Source organism: Glycine max, chromosome 3 (assembly GCF_000004515.6).
Source record: "Glycine max cultivar Williams 82 chromosome 3, Glycine_max_v4.0, whole genome shotgun sequence".
Classification (NCBI taxonomy): domain Eukaryota; kingdom Viridiplantae; phylum Streptophyta; class Magnoliopsida; order Fabales; family Fabaceae; genus Glycine; species Glycine max.
The window spans coordinates 29519924-29546455 of record NC_016090.4 but is presented as its reverse complement, the minus strand read 5'-3'; the positions used below and the strand labels follow the sequence as shown (position 1 = coordinate 29546455).

At 32.8% G+C, this 26532-nt stretch overlaps 1 protein-coding gene and 2 pseudogenes across 1 annotated transcript; 2 read left to right on the top strand and 1 right to left on the bottom strand.

Annotated features, from left to right (window-relative positions):
• Positions 1-3988: 3988 nt before the first annotated feature.
• Positions 3989-11059, top strand: LOC100775966 (probably inactive leucine-rich repeat receptor-like protein kinase At5g48380; annotated as a pseudogene).
• A 336-nt stretch (positions 11060-11395) lies between these two features.
• On the top strand, positions 11396-14147 carry LOC100775425 (probably inactive leucine-rich repeat receptor-like protein kinase At5g48380; annotated as a pseudogene).
• Positions 14148-16666: 2519 nt separating this feature from the next.
• Positions 16667-19808, bottom strand: LOC121174629 (probable polygalacturonase At3g15720). The gene is made up of 7 exons (XM_041014267.1): positions 19665-19808; positions 19206-19340; positions 18249-18416; positions 17761-17968; positions 17560-17641; positions 17228-17330; positions 16667-16928 (listed from the first exon to the last, which is right to left on the bottom strand). The coding sequence occupies exons 1-7, from the start codon at positions 19806-19808 to the stop codon at positions 16818-16820; spliced, it is 951 nt and encodes a 316-aa protein (XP_040870201.1). The 3' UTR covers positions 16667-16817.
• Between the last annotated feature and the right edge of the window lie 6724 nt (positions 19809-26532).

Genomic DNA, 26532 nt, shown 5'->3' with positions numbered 1-26532 from the left:
GAAAAACTAAAAATGTTAGGAATAATATACTTTCTGAGAAAGATTAGTAATAAAATAAGGTAATTTTTTTTAAGAACTTGGAATTCAAATTATTGAAAGTAAGTTGAGCTTCTTCGAACATTGAACTCGAGCCATACACGAGCTAGGTTAGTTCATTCATGTTGTTACTCTTGTTTTGGTATTTCTAATGTAGTAATGTTGTTGGATAGAGTTAGATTAAGAGAAAAAGGGAGAATGCATGGTTTTGTTAAGTTGGCGAGTAATTAGGCAACATAAGGTAATTAGTGTGGAGGTTCTTTTTCTTTATCTAAATCGATCAACTGATCATTTGGGTCGAATGATGGATTCGTGTAGCATGCTAGATTTAGATATTAAATGAGGAAGTTTAGGTCATGTTCGTAAAAAAATTGGATAGATACTTGTCAAATCCTGATTGGCTCTTTTGTCTTTTCCTCATGTTCTTGTTGAGATGTTACCTTACTCATAATTCAGGCCATATTAGGAAAAAAATAGAAGATTTCACTCTCAGGCAGCTTGGATTTCTCATGCAGATTATTGTAATCTTTGCTGATGATTGTTTCCTATTCATCAAAGCAACAACTTCTCACGTAAGGCTTATCAAGCAAGTTTTAGACTCTTTTAGTTTGGCAGAAGGCTTCAAGATTAATACTTACAAATCTAGATTTCTTGCTCCTAGAAATTGTGCTTATGTTGAAGGATTAATTTGAGTCTAGTATACCCAAACCCAAAGAATTGATAAATGCTCGGGTTTTCCTTTTCTTTCTGGGAGACTTAAGAATTATATTATGACTTTGCTTTCATTCTAGATAAAATGAAAGGGGAGATTGGCTGGTTGGAAGAATAAGCTTTTAAATAGAGTTGGTCGTACCACTCTTGTAAAATTTGTGTTATCATCTATACCTACTTATGTTATGCAAGATTATTGGATGCCTACTGATATTTGTGAAATGGATAAAATGGTGAGGGGATTTATTTGGGTAATATCTACTTCGCATTGAATAAGTTGTCATTAAAAACAAAAGAGGAATTAGGTATCCATTCTAAGTTGTCATTAAAAACAAAAGAGGAATTAGGTATCCATTCAGCCAAATGCGGTCTTTTCAATTTTTTAAGGATGATTCTAAATTAATGTTAGTAGTAAATCCTAACAACAAAATTGTATGAAAATAATTATATTGAGATTCTTTTAAAAATGATTAGATCTAATTGAACTTTTAATTAAATATGAAATGAAATTGAACAAAATAAATAAATAGTGGGACAAAAAATGTAATTATACCAAATTGTTAACATTTTTATCTAGTCAATCTTTAACAATTATAAAAATCCACAAAAGATACATTTATGAATTGTAAATTTACTTATTTAAACAATTTTATAAAGATAATTTATTATAATTTCTATTTTAAAATACAAGAAAAATGAAATTTTAATAATTCATTAATTTTTTAACATTTTTGTTAACAGTTTTAGTTTTTCTTTTTTGACAAACTTAACGGTTTAAATGAAAACCACAAACAAAAGTATTAAAATATAGATTTTAATTAATTTAATACTTTGTTAGGAGATTGGTTATATAACTACTAATAAAGGGTCATGGTCCCTACATTAAAATTTATTCCTTTAACCACTATTACACTAAAATTGACTTTTTATATTGGTTAGTAAGGACTTTTACCACTGGGTATTAATTGATGTTGAAACTAACGACGTTAAAGTATCAATATTAACATGTGTTGTTTAAAAATCGATGTTATTTTAGCAAAAGATAACATTAATGTTGTTTTCTTCTTAGCAACATCGATTTTTAGAAAAATAAAAAATCGATGTTGTTTTTTTGCTAAAATAACACTGATTTTGCAAAAAATCAATGTTATTATTTACTAACAACATTTTTTTTGTTTTTTTAATATCCTATTTCTTTGTTAATTACCAACCTATAATCAATTTATATCGATAACAACTTATCATTCAAAGTTGTAAAAAACACATAAAATTAGTCATGCATCAAAAGTTATAAATAAAGTATATCAATATATCATGCACCAAGAATAGTTATAAACATTTATAAACAAAATATATCATAAAGTGTTCAACATGTTCCAATATTCCTCACAAAATAACTTATAAACAAAAATTTACAAATTGATAATAGTAGAGTAATAATTTACTTTAATTACAAACAAAGTCAAAATAAAACAAAGTTAGAAGTAAGCAAATTATGTGATTATGCAAAATTCCTCCATCCATTTTGTAGTCTATTCTTTCAAGTTCAGATGAGTGAATCTTGTAGCTTTCATAAATCAATATATGGTACTCGACACATCCTGAAATTAACATCAAATTCATATTAAATATATATATGATAAGTAGAGAGGAGTGCTTAATTATCCACCAAACTATTGCAAGTCACTCTCTACTCACTCAGTAGGACTTAAAAAGTGATCAAGTTAGGAACTTGGTGATACAAGGAATTTCGTTTAGGGTAAGTTTTTGGTTCAGAGGTGCTTTTGAAGACGGTGAAGAGAAAAACACTTTGTCCATAGTGGGTCAATGTCACCTGATGATTTCTAGTGAGTCCATAAAACTCTCTGAGTTTTGTCCATCTAACAAGTAGAGTTTCAATGGAGTGTAGCAGATGTGCTAAGTAAGCTCTTGTTCATCTTTACATCTCTCACAGCAAATGACCTACTGACTCACGTTAAGGCTACATTTATAAATCAGAAATTGAAATATTAAAGAATAATTAAGAAACTGCTCTTTCCTTTTTGTGTTGCAATTTTTTTTGTCTTTCTTTTGCCTAATAATAATAAGACCCTTAATTTTCCACGATGGCGAGTCACAGCAACTCAGGGATGCACTTTTCACAAGTCTTCGTATTTCAAAGGTCCAAGTATTTTCCTCTATAGCTTGGAAATTTTCGGCTTTAACTTTTTTGACCCGTTCCACTCCACTTTTTTTGTTTTTTCTCCCCATTCACATCCACACTATCATTTAAAACGCTCTCAAAGGTAACTTCTTGGTTCACTTCTAAATACAATTTTTGCTGCTTTTCATTTTCTGCTGTTTACTTAGTGGTTGTGTATTTTTCTTGGGCAGAGCAGAGTTTCCTGAAAGCTTCATGGGGTTTCCTGAATTGGGTTATCAAAAACTCAGGTGGTTATTTGAGCAATTTTGCAAAATTTTATTTTTTTTCCTCTTCCCATTTCATGTGTTGGAATAAACTATACTACAGGGTTTCTCTGGGTTTTGATCTTTTCTTCTTCTTTTGTCAATTTTCTTGCTTTGTTGCAGCATGAGTTTTGGTCTTGTGTATAGATTCTTTTTGTCTGTTTTTTTTGTTGGTTTTGTTTACTTTTGGATGCCTGACTTGGTTTGTGTGAAGTGATGAACTTTTTTTTATGCTGTTTTGTTTTCAATTGTTTCTCAAGATGTGTTATTGGGAGGGTTGTAGTGCTATGGAGTTTATATGTGGTGCTGTGACTTGGATTGGGTAGCAATTTGGCTTGTAGTGTTTGTTTTGGAGTGAAGTATGGATTTTTGGCCCTTTTCTTATTAGGACAAAAATTACATATAGTGCTTTTGGTATTGTTCTCCAATCAGAATTGGAGTTTTATCTTGATAATCTATGTTGACCTTCAATGCAAAACTTTATTACGCTGATTACCGAGGTGAAACTCCAATTCTGATTAGAGAAAAATGCCAAAAACACGTAAAGAATTGTATCTAAGTTTTGTCCTTATTATTGATTTTGTTTACTTTTGCATGGTTGACTTGGTTTGTGTGAGGTGTTGAACTGTGTTTTCTGCTCTTTTGGTTTTCTTTTCAATGTTTTTTCAGGGTGTGTTCTTCGAAGGATTATGGTGCTATGGAGTTTATATGTTGTGTTGTTGCTTGGATTGGATAGCCATCTGAGTGAGGTGTCTGGATTACTTCCTCTTGGCTTGTTTTTAGGATCTTGGTGAAGATGGTTTTGCATAGCTGGATTTCCAGCTCCCATATTCTTGTTAATTTCTTGTTGCTGATTAGTTGTGGCATGACCTATGGGACTGAAACTAATTGTTGAAATTGCTACAAATTTCTAGAATATTCTTAAATATAATAGCAGAATATCCTAGAACTATAGAATATGGTAGAACAATCTAGAACTATAATGTGTATGAATATGGTAGAACAATCTAGAACTATAAGTGTATGTATAAGATAGAAGAATCTAGAACTATCATGATACTAATCTATCATGAAAATTCTAGAAAGACCTAAAGTAATGTAGAAACATTCACCACCATTGAGAGGTTGGTGACTTGAGCCTATAAATAGGCAATTGGTATGTTGTAATTGACAATCCAAGAAATCAATGACATAGCCTTCCTTCTAAAACAATTCTCTAAAACTATGAACTATCAACTATCATCTAATCAACTACCAACAGTGGTATCAGAGCTACGTTCGGTCATACATTGGGCGTAGTTATCTTACCTACCTACCATTCCAAAATCCTCCCAACTACTTCAAAAATTTCCTTTGTACTACTAACCCACTCCAATAATATTTTTTCTAAGCTATGGATAACACTACTCAATCGTCAACTATTTCTGTCCCTATCTTCAATGGTGAAAATTATGATTTCTGGCGTGTTAAAATGGAAACATATTTTTCATCTCAAGATTTATGGGACATAGTAGAAGAAGGCTTCACCATTCCCGCGGATACTTCAGCTCTTAATGCATCTCAAGAAAAAGAGTTGAAGAAAAATATACAGAAAAATTCAAAGGCGTTGTTCACCTTGCAACAAGCGGTGACTGATCCAATTTTCCCAAGAATTATGGGAGCTAAGACTGCCAAAGAAGCGTGGAACACATTGCAAGAGGAGTTTCAAGGAAGTGTTAAGGTACGTGCCGTTAAACTTCAATCTCTAAGAAGAGATTTTGAACTATTGAAGATGAAGGAGTCCGAGACAGTTAAAGATTATTATTCTAAAGTTAAAGGAATAGTTAATCAAATGAGAGCTTTTGGGGAAGATATTCTTGACAAGAAAATTGTTGAGAAAATTCTAATTACTATGCCCCAAAAGTTTGACCCAATCGTGACAACGATTGAGGAAACCAAAGATCTGTCCACTCTATCAGAGACAGAACTTGTGGGCTCTCTTGAACCATATGAGCAAAGACTGTATAGGCATAAAGAAGATACAATTGAAAATGTCTTCCAGTCAAAGTTTAAATTTCAGCCCCAAAACAAAGAAAATAGAGGAAAGAAAAATTATGGAGAAACTTCTAGAAGAAGAGAAGGTTCTAGGAATTTCCTTAAGAACAAAACAGATAAAAATCCTCCATGCAATATATGCAAAAGGCAAGGCCACGCAGAGAAAAATTGTTGGTTCCGTAACATGCCACAATGCAACCATTGCAAGAAGTTCTGGCATGTAGAGAAAAATTGTCGCAACAAAAATAGGCATCAAGCTAATATCGCAGAGGAGCATGATCAAGAACAATGTACGTTCTACGCCACTCATGACTCAATAAAAGAAAATGGAGGAAACTGGTACTTGGATAGTGGATGTAGCAATCACATGGCCAAGGATGAGACTATTTTCAAAAGTATTGATGAGTCTGTCAAAGTCAAAGTTCAACTGGGAAATGGAAGTGTGGTTGAATCAAAAGGCAAAGGCACTGTCATGGTGGAGACAGATAAAGGTATGCGACTCATCCATGATGTCTTACTAGTTCCCAGCCTAAAAGAAAATCTTCTAAGCATTGGCCAAATGATGGAGAGAGGCTACACACTTCACTTTGAAGGAGGTGTATGCAAAATCTTAGACAACAAAAATAAAAGGTCTAAGATAGCCCAAGTAAAGATGAATAAGAGCAATAGAAGCTTCCCTCTAAATTTAAAATATGCAACAAACGTTGCCATGAAGGTACAAGTTGATGATTCATGGCTATGGCATCGAAGATTTGGCCACTTCAACTCACATGCCTTGAAGTTGTTACATGAGAAGAACATGATGAGAGATCTTCCAAGCATAAAGGAGAACAATGAAGTGTGTGAAGGATGTCTTCTTGGTAAGCAACACTGATTTCCTTTCTCAACAAGTGGAGCATGGAGAGCGAAAGAACTATTGGAGCTGATACATACAGACGTTTGTGGACCAATGAGAACGCCATCACATGGGAACAATAGGTACTTCATACTCTTCATTGATGACTTCTCTAGAATGACATGGGTATATTTTCTAAAAGAAAAATCAGAAGTCTTTGGAGTATTCATAAAGTTCAAGGCCCTTGCTGAAAATCAAAGTGGAAAACGGATAAAAGTACTAAGAAGTGATCGCAGCAAAGAGTACACCTCTCGCGAGTTTGAAAGATTTTGTGAGGATGAAGGCATTGAGAGACAACTTACAGTCGCATATTCTCCTCAACAAAATGGAGTGTCCGAGAGAAAGAATCGCACAGTTATGGAGATGGCTAGATCGATGCTCAAGGAAAAGGGACTACCTAACATATTTTGGGCTGAAGCAGTCTACACTGTTGTTTACATACTCAACAGATGTCCAACTAAGTCTGTAAAAGACAAGACTCCAATTGAAGCTTGGAACGGGAAGAAGCCATCAGCAAAGCACCTAAGGGTCTTTGGATCTATATGCTACATTCATATTCCAGACATGAAGAGGCACAAGCTTGAAGACAAGACTATACGAGGTATCTTCCTTGGGTATAGCAATATCTCTAAGGGCTACCGTGTCTACAACTTGCAAACTAAGAAACTCGTCATCAGTCGAGATGTTGAAGTTGATGAATATGCTTCATGGAATTGGGATGAAGAAAAAGTGGAGAAGAACGTTCTTATACCCGTTCAACTACCTCAAGAAGAAGATGAGGAAGAAAACCCAGGTGAACCACCTTCACCTCCATCACAACAACAAGATCAAGAACTATCGTCACCAGAGTCTACTCCAAGACGAGTGAGATCTTTGGTAGACATATATGAAACCTGTAACTTGGCCATACTTGAAACTGGAAGCTTTGAAGAAGCGTCAAAGCAGGAAGTATGGGTCAAGGCAATGGAAGAAGAGATACAAATGATTGAGAAAAACAACACATGGGAGTTAGTAAATTGTCCCCATGGAAAAGATATCATTGGGGTTAAGTGGGTCTATAAGACAAAGCTCAACCCTGATGGCACCATACAGAAACACAAGGCGAGGCTAGTAGCTAAGGGTTACTTACAGCAACCCGGAATTGACTACAATGAGACATTTGCACCAGTAGCCCGTCTTGATACCATAAGAGCTCTAATAGCTCTTGCGTCACAAAAAGGATGGAGTATCCATCAACTAGATGTCAAATTTGCCTTCCTTAATGGCGTACTTGAAGAAGAGATCTATGTGGAGCAGCCACAAGGATTCGTGTCTGAAGGCAAAGAAAACAAAGTGTTAAAACTAAGAAAAGCACTCTACGGTTTGAAGCAAGCACCTCGAGCATGGTATAGCAGAATCGATCAGTATTTCATGGATCGAGGATTCAGGAGGAGCAAGAGTGAGCCTACACTTTACATCAAGTCTCAAGGTCAGTATACTCTCTTACTCTCTCTATATGTAGATGATCTTATCTACAGGGGAAACAATACTAAGATGATGATGGAGTTTAAAGAAGACATGATGAAGACCTTTGAGATGACCGACCTTGGGTTGATGAGTTACTTCCTCGGCATAGAGGTAAGTCAGAGAAATGAAGGGATATTCATCTCGCAAAAGAAATACACAGAAGGCTTACTTAAGAAATTCAAGATGTATGGTTGCAAACCTATTGCTACTCCACTCATAACAAATGAGAAACTACAGAAGAATGATGGAGCACCAGAAGTTGATGCATCCAAATACCGAAGTATAATTGGAAGCCTTCTATATTTGACAGCTACACGGCCTGACATAATGTATGCTACAAGTCTTCTATCAAGATTCATGCAAAGCCCAAGTCAAATACACTTTGGAGCAGGACAAAGAATTTTGAGGTATGTACAAGGAACAAAAGAGTTCGGTATATGGTATACTACCGAAACCAACTCAGAATTACTTGGCTACACCGACAGTGATTGGGCAGGTTCAACAGATGACATGAAGAGTACCTCTGGCTATGCTTTCTCACTAGGATCGGGAATGTTCTCTTGGGCGTCGAAGAAGCAAGCTACAATAGCACAATCAACAGCAGAAGCAGAGTATGTGGCAGCTGCTGAAGCAACGAGTCAAGCTATATGGCTTCGTAGGATACTTGAAGACATGGGAGAAAAACAAGATGAGCCTACTAAAATCAATTGCAACAACAAATCAGCAATTGCAATGGCGAAGAATCCAGTTCATCACAGCAGAACAAAACACATATCAATCAAGTATCACTTTATCAGAGAAGCTGAAGCAACTAAAGAGATCAAACTCGACTACTGCAGAACAGAAGATCAAATTGCAGACATATTCACGAAGGCTTTGCCAAGACCAAGATTTGAAGAATTACGAGCTATGCTCGGAGTCACAGAAATTTGCATAAAGGAGGAGTGTTGAAATTGCTACAAATTTCTAGAATATTCTTAAATATAATAGTAGAATATCCTAGAACTATAGAATATGGTAGAACAATCTAGAACTATAATGTGTATGAATATGGTAGAACAATCTAGAACTATAAGTGTATGTATAAGATAGAAGAATCTAGAACTATCATGATACTAATCTATCATGACAATCCAAGAAATCAATGACATAGCCTTCCTTCTAAAACAATTCTCTAAAACTATCAACTATCAACTATCATCTAATCAACTACCAACACTAATATCTTCTGCTTGAAAAGTATCAAAGAGTCCCTTGAAGACCCATATAACTATTTGAAGTTCTCTAGGGATTTCAACAACAAAACTGAAGGGTATATCAGCAGGTTTAATGGGGTTGAGTGTTGGCACCCTGATGAGAACAGGGTCTTGAATCTCAAACTATTGAACATGGGACTCAAGGGCCAGTTTCCTCGCGGCATTCAAAATTGCTCAAGCTTAACTGAATTAGACCTTTCAATTAACAAACTCCCTGGAACCATTTCGGGAGACATAGCCACTCGTATACCATTTGCAACATCTGTTATTCTAGCTTCAAATGAATTTTCTGGGGAGATTCCTGTGAGTCTTGCAAACTGTAAATTTCTTAATACCCTTAAACTCGATCAGAATCGACTCACTGGTCAAATTCCTCCACAATTTGGTGTTCTCTCACGAATCAAGACATTTTATGTATCCGACAATCTTTTGATGAGGCCAGTTCCAATCTTTAGCGCTGGAGTTTCAAAAAATTATGCAAATAACCAAGGCCTATGTGGAGGAAAATCATTCGCGCCTTGCAAGGCGAAGTCTTCCAAGAGTAACTTGGTTGTTATTGCTGGAGCTGCTGTTGGCGGGGTGACTCTTGCGACATTAGGATTGTGTATTGGATTGTTCTTCTTTGTGCGACGTGTTTCTTTCAAGAAGAAGGAAGAGGACCCCGAAGGAAACAAATGGGCAAGAAGTCTAAAAGGAACTAAACAAATTAAGGCAAGCTATATTGGTGCATTGCACAGAACATATATGATTACACAACTATTCATTTTTCTTGTAGATCCATTTGTGTCTTGTAGCAATAGATAATTATTTCAAATGTTTAAGATAGGAACTAGTTTGTTAGAAATATTTCCTTTTTTTTTTAATTCTTTCAAGTTTCAAGTGAAACATTTTCGTAATAAATATTATATTTCCTTAACTATGTTGTGTATATTAATAGGCAAAACATGTTTTGCATACTGTTGCGCTAAACATAGGAAAATAAAATATTTTCTAAATCAAACTGCTAAATTATACATTTTTTGTTGTCAAAGTTAAAAAAATGTAGAATATATTTTCTGAAAAATTAATTTGTGTAAAATTTAAAGAGCCTTAGTTTGTATGATTTACACACAATTGAATTCTAATGAGGATATTATGCCTAAGTCTAACTAATATGATATGGACATCAGGTTTCTATGTTTGAGAAATCAATTCCAAAAATGAAACTGAGTGATATCATGAAGGCTACTAACAACTTCAGTAATACCAATATGATTAGGACAGGAAGAATATGAATTGTTTACAAAGCTGTCCTTGATGATGGCACGACACTTATGGTTAAGAGATTACAAGAATCTCAGTAAATTGAAAAACAATTTATGTTTGGGATGGGTACGCTGGGTACTGTCAAACATCGCAATCTGGTTCCTCTTTTAGGATTTTGCATGGCCAAAAGGGAGAGGCTTTTGGTCTATAAAAACATGCCAAATGGAAATCTCCATGACCAACTCCATCATGCTGATGGTGTGAGCACCCTTGACTGGACTACAAGGCTCAAAATTGCAATTGGAGCAGCCAAAGGTTTAGCATGGCTTCATCATAGCTGCAATCCCCATATTATCCATCAAAACATTAGCTCGAAGTACATCTTGTTGGATGCAGATTTTGAGCCAAAAATTTCTGATTTTGGCCTTGCCAGACTGATGAAACCAATTGATACTCATTTGAGTACTTTTGTAAATGAGGAGTTTGGTGATTTAGGTTATGTTGCTCCTGAGTACAAAGAACTTTGGTTGCCACACCTAAAGGGGATATTTACAGCTTTGGAACTGTTCTTCTTGAGTTGGTGACAGGTGAAAGACCTACCAATGCGTCTAAAGCTCCAGAAACTTTTAAAGGAAATCTGGTAGAATGGATTACGGAGCTCACAAGCAATGCAGAACACCATGATGCCATTGATGAATCACTAGTCAGCAAGGATGCTGATAGCGACCTTTTCCAATTTCTAAAGGTTGCATGCAATTGTGTCTCACCAACGCCAAAGGAGAGGCCCACCATGTTTGAAGTGTATTAGCTTTTAAGAGTTATTGGGGGTAGATACAATTTCACAACTGAGGATGAGATAGTGGTACCTACTAATATTGGTGATATTGATAAAATGGAGGAACTTATTGTAGCTCGAGAAGGAAGTTATTGAAAGGTATGCGAGATATATAGGGTATAATATATGTAATTGGTGTTAAATCCTAGCAAACGTTGACAAAAAAATCTACTCAATATCGGCTAAAAAATAGCTTGATTGTTGCCGACCAATAAAACCTACCCGATGTCGGCCGAATAACATCATTGGTCAACATTGGCCGAAAAATCCGTAGTCGAAGTTGGCTAAAAAAAATAGTCCTGACCAATGTCGAACAAAAAATCCTACCCAACATCAGATATAAAATAACCTTGGCTGATGTTGGTTAAAAAATAAATTTGACCGATATCGACCGAAAAACTCTAGTGGATGTCAACTATAAGAACCTAGTCAATGTCGACTAACAATATTCATGTCCGATGTTGGTAAAAAATACCTAGCTGGTGTTAGCAGAAAAAACCTTAGCCAACATCAACCAAAATACCTAGCTAATGTGGTTAAGAAATAGCTCTAGCTGATGTCAGCCAAAAAACCTTAGTCAATGGCAACAAAAAAATCCTAACCGATGTCGGCTAAGAAAATCTAGTTGACATCAGCCAAAACACCCTAACTAACATCGGCTAAAAAATAACCTTAACCAATATTGGCTAAAAATAGCTTTGGCTGATGTTGGCTGGAAAAACCTAGCTGACATCAGCTAAAAAACCCTAACATGTGTTTACTCAAAAGTTAGTCGTGATCGATGTAAGTAGAAAATTTCTAGTCAACATTGGCCAAAAAATATATTAGTCAACATTAACTGAAAAAATCTGGATGACGACGGACAAAAAAATCCTTGGCCGACATTAGCAAAAACTTTCCATGAGTGATGTCAGTGAGAAAATAACCCTAACCAACATCATCTAAAAAAAATCTTAGTCGATATCTGTAAAAAATAGCTTTGGTTGACATCATACAGAAAAATTTTGATCGAAAAAACATCGGCCAAAGTAATTGAAAAACAACTTATGTCGATATCGGCAGTAAAAACTTTGGTCACCCGTAGTTGTGTGTTTTGAGCGAAAAAGAGTCACGAGCAAGAACGTGAGTTAAAGTGAGCATCTCCGAAAAAATAATTTCAAATTCTATATTTTTTTAGAGAATTTGAAATCCCACTATTTTAGTCAATCAAAATGATTCATAAAAATATCAGAAATTAGATCTTGTTTCAAATACTCTATCCAAACAAGCTATTTTATCATGAATCATTTTAAATTCCTTGGAAAAATGAATTTCCATGTTAAATTGCTCCATCCAAACACAGGGTTAAACTTGATCAGAATTGACTCAGTGGTCAAATTCCTCCACAATTTGGTGTTCTCTCACGAATCAAGACATTTTATGTATCCAACAATCTTTTGATGGGGCCAGTTCCAATCTTTAGCGTTGGAGTTTCAAAAAATTATGCAAATAATCAAGGCCTATGTGGAGGAAAAACATTGGCGCCTTGCCAAACCAAGTCTTCCAAGAGTAACTTGGCTGTTATTGCTGGAGCTGCTGCTGGCGGGGTGACTCTTGTGGCATTAGGATTGTGTATTGGATTGTTCTTCTTTGTGCGACATGTTTCTTTCAAGAAGAAGGAAGAGGACCCTGAAGGAAACAAATGGGCAAGAAGTCTAAAAGGAACTAAACAAATTAAGGCAAGCTATATTGGTGCATTGCACAGAACATATATGATTACACAACTATTCATTTTTCTTGTAGATCCATTTGTGTCTTGTAGCAATAGATAATTGTTTTAAATGTTTAAGATAGGAACTAGTTTGTTAGAAATATTTCATTTTTTTTAAATTCTTTCAAGTTTCAAGTGAAACATTTTCGTAATAAATATTATATTTCCTTTACTATGTTGTGTATATTAATAGGCAAAACATGTTTTGCATACTGTTGCACTAAACAAAGGAAAATAAAATATTTTCTAAATGGAACTGATAAATTATACATTTTTTTTTTGTCAAAGTTTAAAAAATGTAGAATATATTTTCTGAAAAATTAATTTGTGTAAAATTTAAAGAGCCTTAGTTTGTATGATTTACACACAATTGAATTCTAATGAGGATATTATGCCTAAGTCTAACTAATATGATATGGACATCAGGTTTCTATGTTTGAGAAATCAATTCCAAAAATGAAACTGAGTGATATCATGAAGGCTACTAACAACTTCAGTAATACCAATATGATTGGGACAGGAAGAACAGGAACTGTTTACAAAGCTGTCCTTGATGATGGCACGACACTTATGGTTAAGAGATTACAAGAATCTCAGTACACTGAAAAACAATTTATGTCTGAAATGGGTACGCTGGGTACTGTCAAACATCGCAATCTGGTTCCTCTTTTAGGTTTTTGCATGGCCAAAAGGGAGAGGCTTTTAGTCTATAAAAATATGCCAAATGGAAGCCTCCATGACCAACTTCATCCTGCTGATGGTGTGAGCACCCTTGACTGGACTACAAGGCTCAAAATTGCAATTGGAGCTGCCAAAGGTTTAGCATGGCTTCATCATAGCTGCAATCCCTGTATTATCCACCGAAACATTAGCTCGAAGTGCATGTTGTTGGATGCAGATTTTGAGCCGAAAATTTCTGATTTTGGCCTTGCCAGACTGATGAACCCAATTGATACTCATTTGAGTACTTTTGTAAATGGGGAGTTTGGTGATTTAGGTTATGTTGCTCCTGAGTACACAAGAACTTTGGTTGCCACAACTAAAGGGGATATTTACAGCTTTGGAACTGTTCTTCTTGAGTTGGTGACAGGTGAAAGACCTACCAATGTCTATAAAGCTCCGGAAACTTTTAAAGGAAATCTGGTAGAATGGATTACGGAGCTCACAAGCAATGCAGAACACCATGATGCCATTGATGAATCACTAGTCAGCAAGGATGCTGATAGCGAGCTTTTCCAATTTCTAAAGGTTGTATGCAACTGTGTCTCACCAACGCCAAAGGAGAGGCCCACCATGTTTGAAGTGTATCAGCTTTTAAGAGCTATTGGGGGTAGATACAATTTCACAACTGAGGATGAGATATTGGTACCTACTGATATTGGTGATACTGATAAAATGGAGGAATTTATTGTAGCTCGAGAAGGAAGTTATTGAAAGGTATGCGAGATATATAGGGTATAATATATGTAATTGGTGTTAAATTTTAATATGTAATTATATATCTTACTTTTGTGTCCTAAAATAAATGTTAGTGTTAAATGTAGTTTTTGAGGATCTAGATCCAGTTGTGTGTTATTGATATAGAAACATCAATATAAGATCATCAATCAAGGAGTGGATATAGTTGAGTTAGTTCTTTCTAATCCTTATTTTGATCTGATTTCTTTGTTCTCCCTCTTGTATGCTGATATGTATGACTGATAAAAACTGTGTTAGTAGTTTTCATTAACCAATTATTCCAAAAGCTTAACCTGTGAGGTGAAGACTTATGAATAGTTTTTTATATCTAATACGCCTCTGGCCTCCTCACGTATGAACCATCTGTGCTTGAAGCGTGGAAGATGCTCTGATAGGAACTGATTCACTAAATGAAATATAAAGAAAAATTAAGAAGACACTCCGATTACAGTAGAGAACATGCAGGAAAATGTAGAAAAAATGCAGCCTCTAAATGTACAACAATGTTTCCTACACTTGTTGCTATGTATGTGTATGCATGTTTGTTATACCCTATAAATCCCTCTTCTACCCTATAGGAGTGTGAGTAGATTTATCTTGTGTGTAAAAGATTAAGAAATGAACTTAATCATTCATAGAAGTCCTCCCTTGAAGTATGTTCCGTAACAATGGGGACACAAAATGGTTACTAAGAAACAAAATATTCATGGTAAATTTAACACAATACATTGAAATATTTTGTTCTCTAATCTCTACTTGATAACTAACATGACAGGGTCAATTTCGGTAAACTTATCAAAAAGTATTTATAATAGGAAAAATTAAGAAAGTAAAATAAATTATATTTTTCTTATAGACTAAAATCAATTTATGCATATTCACTTTTCAAGAAATTAGATGAGAGAACTTCTCAAAAGTTGAGGTGAAAAGAAGTTGATTTTAGTTATGGGAGAGATATGATTCATTTTACTCTTTTTTATTGTAAGTATTTTTTGAGAAGTTTATCCAATCTGGATTATAAGAAATGTATCATATAGGTTATATAATAAAATTCATTTTCCTTAAAAAAATGTATCATATATTCATAGTTGTTACAAGATGCATAATGTCTCATGAAAATTGATCTGTTTTTGGTGAAGTAGTTGTCATTTGTCTATATATGAATTTTAAATCACCTATATATTTTCCTTGTTGTTTATTTGTCATAATGACGAGCCTGGGAATATTAAATTTCATATCCTATGTAATCATTTCTTAATATTATTTGACAGTGCAATAATATCTAGGTTCTACAGAAGATTGACTTCTCGACTTTCTCTTGACAAAGTGCTTGAGTTTATTCCGCGGAAGTACTTGTAGTATTATGTATTTTATAGTTCCGTGAAAGTACTTTATATTATTGAATAATTACTTTTGTAACTTTATGGTGCCACTTAAACAAATTTTCCCTTTCTTTCCAAATCTCCAAATCACATAAGAGAAAATTGTAAAAATTCTCTCCTCCCTTTTACTCTCTTCTCCTCTCTTTTTCAATCAAACATTACTGAAAAACTAGTTATTCCATCTCAAAATAAATATCGTCTTAAATTATTTTATACCGAAGAACTAATAATAAAAAAGAAAAATAATTTATAGAATTGATTTTAATATTAATATTACATTAAAAATTAAAAAATTAAAGTGATACTTAGTTAAAGTGATACTTTCCGTGGTGTTTATTTTTCACAATGTGTTACTAATTTTCTTGAGTTATTGGAACTCTTGTGTGTGGATTTTAGTGTATACTTATGTTTCTCTTTCCTTTTGGCATTTGGCAAGTTGTGTTCTGTAGCAACAAACGACAATTCCAAACACCCGGGTGCAGGTCGCACTGATTCTTATATTTGTGTGCCGTACAAAAACTTCTAATGTGAAAGAGAAACTCTATTTGTGAAATTTTCAAGAATAAACTTCTTTTCTCTTTTTCTGCCAAAAATTGTCACACAAAAATTTGTAAAAGGAAAAATTTATTTGAACGTAAATAATTTCATTTAGAACAATTTCTAAGAAATGGCGTTCCTTATCATTTTACATAATTTTAAAAAAATAATTTTTTATGGAATATTTGTATACTGTCAAGTAATTAAATGTTATGTATAACATTAAATGTAGTTATTTATATATATTACTTTGGCAAATTCCATTCTATAAAAATAAAAACATATAATAAATTAAATAAAAGAGGAGCAAATAAAAAACCTAAAAATGAGTGTTCACATTAATATTTTATTGAAAAAGTAATATGATAATACTCATTATTTCACTTATAGATATGTTTGAGTGGGTAACAAGGATTTCATGGTAATAAGCAAGTACAATTTGGATTTGTAGCTGTAGCTGTTCCATGAGCATTATTGCAAAAACACGAAGCAGACTTTCCTGTTAAACAAGAGACAATGTTGATTTGATCCAATACAATTCCATAACAACCAGACTCGCCGCAATCTAAGGTAATAGCTCTTCCATCTAGAGATGTTCCATGAATTCCTCTGTATGTCACATCACTGACTTCAACTGCTTGATTCTAATTATTCCAAAAATACAACTTTAATAGACAATAGACAAAATAAACAAGTTGGAATAACGGGATATAATATCAATGTATAGTTAAGTGAATACCGTTAAATCACGATATTCTTGATCTATAATTATTGGGTTGCGAGTTTGTTCTAAGGTGATATCCTCAAAAGTAATTTGTTTCGCATAACCCATTCCATTCTATAAAAAAAAAAAAATACAATGAATAAAATATTCCTTTCAAGTGGTAAGACATATTGGGAATAATTTTTTTCTATGCATATGAATATTTCCTTACACCTCTAAATCAATGTTCCAGGATTTAAAAGAATATATATATATATATATATATATATATATATATATATATATATATATCCAATGTATAATGATGGTCTTTTATATAACTACATTGTTTAAGAAAAGGGTACAAAATATATAATTATAGCAAAATAGTTATAGGAAGCAAATACGTTGTCACTCGTATATATTTTGCTTACTGGAAATGTCTTGATTCTTGCTCCATTTGTAGTTCTTATGAAGCTGCAATTTCGTACATAAACTTCTTGGACTGTATCAAACTTTTTACCGAGGCTGCCAATGCTGATTAATTCATTCATGTTAATTGATGAGATTTGTTATAGTTACAAATTGGATATAACAAAAGATATTAATTTAATCAAGGAATCATTTTATAGTTTTATGACATGTGCAAGTGTGTGATATAATTCCATCAAATATTTAATTGTTATTTTCATATTAATAAGTGCGTTAGGTTGAAGGATATCACTCCCAAATATATTAAATAAATTAAAACGTAATTTATATAAACCTTATTCCATGGCCTGGTCCACAAGCAATCCCAGTAACATTGATGTAGGAGGAGCCACCACTGATGGCAATACAATCATCACCTGTTTAAGTAGAAAGACAATGTAAGTTAAAATTGCACATATAGTAATCATTTTAAAACATTAATTTGAAATTTGATACTATATATATTTTCATTAGATGAAAACTTTGTTTAATTTACCGGTGGCTATAGTTGAATCTTCGATCATGATATTTTTGGAAGTAGAAATGTCAAATCCATCAGTGTTAGGACTATCACCGGGAGCACTAATATTAATATGAGAAAATGTGGCACCCTCACAACCATTTACGTGTATGTGAGATTTTGGACTATTAATCATGTTCAGATTAGTAACACTAACAGAATTGCAGGAATTGATAATAAGAACCTGCATCATCCACATGAAAAATTCAGTCAATTGGTGTTGAGAATAAATTAGTATATGATTAGTAACACTAACAGAATTGCAGGAATTGATAATAAGAACCTGCATTTGAAGAATATACTAACTTGTACCTAAGTGCATTATTGACGTAGATTGAGGTAGTAAAAAATTAAAAAGTAGAAATTAAAAAATGCTAAAGTAATAATGATTAATTTGAATTTTTATATCAATATCAATATAAAAAAAACAAACTATGGGAAAATAGAGCTTAGAGTAGTCAAACCGATGGTCGTGGACAAGATTTGCATGCCCACCAAGCAGAACCGTAGCCATCGATTAATCCACCACTTCCATCAATTGTGAGACCGTTTACATTTGAGATCATAATCAAAGTATTCAGATTACCTTCCACCCATGCATCCTTGGTAGGTGCAACTATTACCCCTTGAAGCTACAAGAAGAGTGGAGGAAAATTAAACAAATAATGAGAAAATACAAAGTCATATTGCAAGGACTTTTTTTCAATTATTAAAAGGATTCCAGAAGGCCAAGATATACAAATAGGAGAAACCCAAATTAACTTTAGTACAATAGTCTATATATTATGACTCAACACCTTTTTGATTTATTCATCTAAATATATTTAACATTTTTTAGTTTTTCTTAATGAAAAAAAACAGAAAAAGAAAATTGTTTATTTTTTCCATTTAATGATTCAGTATTGGATATTTATTTTGAACATGCCAGAAAGATTCTAATGAATGACTCTATTAAGTTTTATTCTTTAAAACCTTATAATTATCACTTTATCACTTACTTTATTTTGAATAGTTTTTTTTAAAAAAAATATTTTATCATAGAATATCTATTAATAATTGGGTTACTCTTTTTTTGTTAAGTAGTATTTCACTTACTTTTTAATATATGTAATTTGTAAATATTATAATTTTTTTATATTTTTTTTATATCCCAGTCTACAGATTAAGAGAAAACTTGTAACATTTATACGGATTAAATGAGAATTTTTTGACATTTAAATAAATTCAAAAGTAAATTAAAATGGAATTTAAGAAAAAATGAAAATTAATAACGAAATATATTTTATGAGAGCCTTATTTAAAATATTCAAAAATAAAAATAACATTAAAAGATCATAAAATTTTAGAGTACCAAAAGCTTAATAAAACAAAAAAGAAATAATAGTTTGATGGTATGCAGTTGGATATGATATTAGAAATACCTGAATTTGAACACTTGGGGCGACGCAAGGACCCTTTAGTAACATGCTCGTCACCAAGAATACTTTGTTTGGTGGTATTAATAGAGTTGATGTCCCTTGTGCTTCACACATGCTTTGCCATGCTTTTAAAAATGCCTACCATCAATTCAAAATAGAAATGTCTTGTTAAATGCTAAATAATATAATTTTGATCAATTTGTTAACTTGACATACAATACTTAACAAAAATACTGACAAAGTAATAGAGTGTTAATGTGAATGTGCCGTTAAATGTTTCATTTTCATTAACATTTTTGTTAAATATTAGATGTGGAGTTAATAATTAAATAGGTCATATTATACAATAAAAATAGGTAAAAAAACAAATTGTCAAAAAAGAATAAAAAATAACAATAGTAGAAAAAAGAAATGTACAATTAAGCCTTAGAATTAGAAATAACAAAACATAAACACACGTACTTGTGTATCGTCTGTTTTGCCATCTCCCACGGCACCAAAATCTATCACATTATAAATTGTGTTTTGGGTTCCAACATTCCACCTATGACATAAACATGGTGAAATAAAAGCAATAATCAAAACACAAGTGATTAGGCTTTGCATATTTCACGATAGAGAAATTTCTCTTATTTTTGTTGAATTCTCTTTGAAAGATTAAGACTTGGAGAGTTGATTAAAGTGATTTGTGTTTTGTGAAGGAAGCAAATGTGTGGGGTTCTATTTAATATACTAGCATCATTAATAATGAAAGAGAAGTAATTAAGGAAAAAATATCCAATAAAAAATTTTAAAATTATTACTGGTACGTTATGACGCAAAAATCTTTAATATATGTTTCAAACAATTTCCATCTACTAATTATTATCGGCATGTCATAAAGAAATTTCTTTTTAAAAAAAAGTTAATATCGTTAATTAATGTGAAATAAAATCTACTCTGACCTTTTTTCCCTTGAGTTAATGTAGATTAATAATTAAGGTCTAATTTTAATCTTTTATATATGTTTTTAATTAGTTTGAATCAGCTACCCTAATTAATTATCAAATGTTGCCAGCATGTCTTTTTGAAGGCACATATCAATAAATAAAACTGAAAAATAAATTTAAGTCAAAGTATTTATTCTTTAACGCCTAACATAGATGTTGGTCAAACCCACGGATTTCTTTTAAAAAAAACTCACTGTTTGTTTCTATTTTGGTACAGGAGGAACCCACTGTTTCTATGTCATATTTTTTATGTGGTAAAAAAAAAAATACAATGTTATAGTAACTGTGATCCAGATCAAGATACCAGATTAAAAGTCAATAGTTTAATTGGGATTAAGTTTGAATCGAACTGATGTTAATAAAATATTTTTAAAATATTGTAATATAATATCATGATAATATTGAACAACAAATAACATAATACGCATAATTTATGATAATAAAAAATAAAATTCACTCAAAAAGTGTCATAAATTATAATATTTTTTCAATAAAAAAATGACGTTGTTTTGAATTAAAAAAAAAAACAATTTTAAGCTAAATCGGTCAATCCACTAGGTTTTTTGATCAATTCAACTGTTTTGAGTTGGTTTAAGGATACACCAGCTTTTAGGAAGCGTCGGATGAGACACGTGACTGATTTCCCGTCAAATTGGATGGTCCAATCGAATTTTGAGTTGGTTTAAGGATATCACCATATTTTTTTTTATAATTTTGCCAAAATGTTTTTTCTTGCAAAATTTGCTACCTATTTTTAACATTTGATCATTTTTAGAGTAGTGATACACGTACCGCTCTACAGTAATCACTATTCATCCGATCATTGCCTATGTGGAATAAAATATATCATTATATTATTTTATATTTAATAAAAGAAAAAGAAAAAGTAAAAAGAAAATTTTCAATTGAAAAGGGAGAATTGAGTAGTTTAGGGTACAACTTCTCTTTCTTTGCCTCTCTCTCCTTTATGTGTGTTCATCGTTCTTTCATCTCCATTATGCGTTCACCCAAGTCGTTCCTCCATCTTCATTGTGCATTGATTTCACCACTCCCAACTCTGAGTGATACAATGTGAAGGATTAGGAGATATGAAATCCTTGTTTTGTCCCACTTTGTTTGAACTCATCACACCCTATTGAAACCTTGTCAACATTAGTCATCGGAGGTGGTCCACCTAAAGCTGATGTTGTAGCTGAATTTCGTTCTCCTAGTCACATGTTGTATAAACCATCGTCGCACCTGATCTGAACATTGTCCAACGTTAGTCGTCGGAGGTACTTCACCTGAAACTATTGTTGCGGTTGCATTTCTCTCATGACTTGAAGGTATGCCTTTCTTTTCTCTATGAAACTGTTGCAGAGTAATTCAAAGGGTTAACTCATGTGTGATTAGTGGTTAACTCTATTAGGTATATAGTTAAGTGTAATTTTACTGATAAATGGTTAACACTATTCGTTAGAGTAGTTAACTCCGTAGTTTTTATTGTGCGACTTGACATAAGTGATTTTTGTATAAATACCTATGTGTAACCCAAGTATTTATATAGAAATCTCAATACTTTAGGTATTAATTTTTTTCTTATGAGATGATGGTTGTTGTGCTTGTGATAGTTGTGTTTGCATGCTTCTTTAGTTGTTTGGGTTCACACATATCTAGATTATGAGTTATTGTGATGAAAGTTCAAGGTTTTTGAGTATTGAGAGAGAATCCAAAAGTTTGCCCATATGTTTGAGTGTGATTCCCAATCAATGTCTTTGCCATGCTTGAGTTAGGATTCGAGAATTATTATTTTATAGAATCCAAAAATAGTTTAGGTTCATTACATGCATGTTGAAATTTCATATTTTACTTTGTGTGTGCGTTATTTGTATTTTGGTATGATGAACAAGTGCCTATATATAATTGTACTGCTTCTTAAGTCATACATGCGCCCTGTATCATTAACATGAAGGATATGGACATGATGCTTAATGCTTTACAATATTTGAAAGTTGTTAATTTTATCGATGTCAGCGGTTAACTACACATTATATAGAGCTAATACATTTAAAATATATACCATGGTTAATTCTCTTATTGCAAATGGTTACTGATGTCATGATATTATTTTGTAGACTAATATTGTCATTGGGTTAACTATGCTAACCAGGATGGTTAAAATTATTTTGTACATGGTTAACAAGATGTATACGATTTGTGATTACTATAATGCATAAGTTTATCTTTATTGTCTTAATCATGTCACATGATGCACCCAAAGCATTCCTTTCCTCTTCTTTATTAAGAGTGTTTTTAGGTTCAAATTGTGTTAGTTGTGCTACATTTGTGTTTGATCTAGATTATTAGTATAAAAAGGTCATTGGTAGTAGGTTTGTTTCATATCGCAAGATAGTGATGATTAGAGTCTTATTACTTATGTTTTTGGTCCCTAGTGATCAATGGTCAACAAGTTCTTAATGCTTTTTCTGAATGCTTGGATTTTATCCTTCACATCACATTGTTTGTTAAGTGTTAACTTGATGAAAAACTTTCATCTTCATATTTGTTAAACACCTAGTTTGTTGGGACTACTAAGTCTTATTAATTAAGTGTTGGATCCTTAGCGATCAATGGTCAACAAGTTCTTTATGCTTGGATTTTATCCTTCACATCACATTGTTGTCAAGTGTTAACTTGACGCAAATTTTTCATCTTCATTTTTGTTAAACACCTAATTTGTTGGGACTGCTAGTTTTAGTTTGGTCTAAGAATCTACATGTCCTTTTAGGTTGTGTAAGTGCATAAATTGAATGTTGGACAATGTGTTATACTCACATGATTTAAGAAAAAATGATTTTGAAACTTTATATTCAACATGATCGAATTTTTATATTTGTCTTAGTTTTTTAAGAGAAATGGTGTGAATGATGATGTCAGTAGAGAACTCAATTCATATATAACTTTTTGAGGCTATTAATGTTTTAGGTTCATATGTAACTTAAATTTTAGTTTTAGACATATGTTGTTAACTTTTCATATAAAGATTGTTAATTAAACTTACTAATTGGTTAACCATCATTTTTTAGATTGACATATACAAAATTGACCATGGTAATTGGGTACAATATAGCATATTCATAAATTAAGGCTAGCATAATTATGTGCAACAATTTAACCCATGTGATTGTCGAAGGAACAACACAAGAACTTGTTTCTGAGAGTGTGCGGTCCATGAGCAAACAAAATGCTTCTAGAAATAAGCTTTACTAATATGTTGACCTATGGATATCTCAAAAGATTAAGGTTGGATTTTTATTCATTCTGTTTGCATTCTTTTCATATGTATGATTGCATTATCCTCTTGATTTCTTTGTTGAACGTGATCTCAAACTTGTTTATTTCCTTACAAGCATGCTTAGTTATGATATGCCACGATCATTGGTTGACTTGTCTATCATTATCTACTATCATCGTCACCACTAGTTTATATTTTGTAGGATGTGAAATATCATTCAACTGATAAAAATTAGATCAAACATAATATGCTCTATATTATTATTTGTCAATTTGTTTACAAGTGATAAATGTCTGCATACAAAACCAATTAAGTATAGTGGTATCATGGTTGACACTTATTTGGGATATTTAACACCTTTGCTATTGGTGTCTACTGCATAAAATCGTGCTCCTATCAAGATTGTTTCAACAAACCTATGCCGGAAAATTGAATCTCACAACTTTCTTGTGATTTTGCTTCTAATTTCATAAGAAATTCTAATTATGCACCTGAAATTGGGGTTAAACTGTTAGAAAATAAACTTAGTTTTTCACGCTTGCAATTTAAACCACCTTTTATAAGGTATTACTTTGAATTCGTCTCTTCTCCTTCTGTAACACTTTACTAAGATAGATGTTCTTTTTTAACCTTTTAGTTCAAAGTAAAAGAAATTACAACTGATTGGAGTTGGGGCGATGCATCGTTATATAGTTGAGATTTCCATACATTAAGCAAGAGCTTTAGGAGATCAAATTAAAAATTTGAGGAGTTTTGGCCTTTGGAGACACACTTGAAGCCACAAAATTCCATATGATTAAGAATAAGAGATTCAATTTATTGATCAAGTTGATGTATCATTATATCCGTGTTGTTCCGTAAAAGGCTTACGGATCAAGTTGATCCATCTGCTTAATATCAATATACGGATCAACTTGATCTGTATCAACCTTACGGATGAACTTGATTTGTATCAACCTTACGGATCAACTTGATCCGTACGATTTACGGACCACCCTCACACACACCCATCACTATTGCGAAAAAAATGCAGGAGCAGTTTTGGTATTTTAAAAAAATGTTGGGTGCATTAGCAATAATGCTGGGTGCACCTAGCAACACCCTATCATTTCTCTTATAAGGACCATGAGCTTTAAACATAGAAATCCAGCCCACTCTGATCAACACTTATAAATATGGGTATGTCATTGTATCATATACACTATAGTGGGATTAATATTAATTTGAATGTCAAAATGTCTTTGTAGGTGTTCTATTTATTCATTTAGTTTAGTCACACAAAAAATTAATCATTTTGAACAATAAGGTAGTTAGTTCGATCAAGTCAATATGAATATGACGCAAACCAAAAACTTGTTTTCTCTTTATTACGTTGAATGAATGTGTGAAAATTAATTATTATTCACCGACAACTAAAGACTAATTTCTTTAATGTGTGAAAATTATCATACAAGATACTTAATCCACAAATAAGATCTTTTCTAAACACATATCCATAAACTTAACACTTATCAGCAAACTTAATCCACAATAATCAAGTTTAAAGCCATAGATACAATGCATATTAATAAAAAAAAGTAATTTATTACACGAGCACTGACTGAATTTTCCTAACGTATTTCATTTCAAATATGATCCAAATTCAATGGATTGAATATAATGAGCCATATATAGCATGTAGTGTGTGTTTCCATAAAAGGAAATAAACTCTTTAAAGAATTTAAAAATAGAGTTTAATCTATGTATATGAATAGTTTAAAATATTTTACACAAATATTTAATAATATTGTTAGACTAATTTATCATGCCACTTAATTAATTTATTAATATGATTTAACTATAAGGTAAGTTCTTTAAGATGACACTGGTAAATTAAAGAAATTGTGGAATTGGCATAAGGAGAAGACAAAACGAGGCAAATTTATCATAGAGGGACCCTATTAGAAACTATTTACCAAACAGGGTCCCTTCTGAAAGTATTAACGGAGGGGGTCTATTTTTGTAGGGGTGCCGCCGGAAGTAATGGTGAGACCATTAATGCCGCCATCACCACTGGCGAGAAGGGTGGTGACGTGGCTGCGAGGCGAGGGTGCCGCCAACACCAATTGCGGGAAAGATTCCATGTACCCAAGCCGCCAACAGCAATGGCGGGACATGCACAAGCCGTGGCAACGTGGAACGTGTCCCGCCATTGCTTCTTGCGAGACTACCCAAGCCACCAACAGCAATGGCGGGACATGCACAAGCCTTGCCAATGTGGAACGTGTCCCGCCATTGCTTCTTGCCATCAAGCAGTCCCGCCATTGCTTCCTGCGAGACAGGTGCATCTGGCTAGGGCATTGTTCGTGAGCCATTTGCAGGCTAGGCTGAACCATTTACTGGCTACCATTTGCAGGCTAGGGCTGAACCATTTACAAGCTAGGAGTTGCAGCTGTGCAAGAAGGGTCACATGCATACAGTGTGGCTTGCAGAGTGCATGGTTAAATGGCCAGACGACTTCGTGTAATTTTGGCTTGGTCACATGCATGCTTTAATGGCCAGACTTTGTGTAGTTTTCGTTTAAATAGGAGCATCGTATAACTTCAAATTTCACATTTTGAAGCGAGAAAGAAAGTGGTCTGAAGAGAGAAAGAAAGGCAGAAACGTTTTCTTTGAAGTTTGTATTTGTTTGAAGTTTGTTCATTCCATCTTCAAAGTTCTATTTATTTATTGAAAGTAAGGATTTTTTGTATTTATTTTAAGGAAGGAATTTTTATTGAGTCAAATTTTTAGAAGCATTATTTCATTCTGTTTCAACTAATTTTTTTAATAATTTTTATCATTTACAAATTGTTTATTTTGAAGTAATAAATTTTGTGGTTAGAATCAAATTTGAAGCTAAAATTTAAGTGTAGTAATTTTTTGAATTAGATTTTGTATTTGAAAATTATTACCAGTAATAATTTGAATTAGGTTTTTGTGTCTGAAACTTTTTTAAGTATAACTCTTCCATTTATAAGCCTTTGTTGAAGGTATTTCAGCCTTAAGAATATTTATATGTGATACTTGCAGATTTTGAAGTTGAGGA

Bases quoted from the DNA above. Each gene is read 5' to 3' on its own strand.
- LOC121174629 (XM_041014267.1), bottom strand. From the start codon at position 19,808: ATGCAAAGCCTAATCACTTGTGTTTTGATTATTGCTTTTATTTCACCA. The intron at 19,341-19,664 runs GTACGTGTGTTT...AATTGATGGTAG, and splicing joins GCAAAACAGACGATACACAA to GCATTTTTAAAAGCATGGCA. The intron at 18,417-19,205 runs GTATTTCTAATA...CTCTTCTTGTAG, and splicing joins CCCCAAGTGTTCAAATTCAG to CTTCAAGGGGTAATAGTTGC.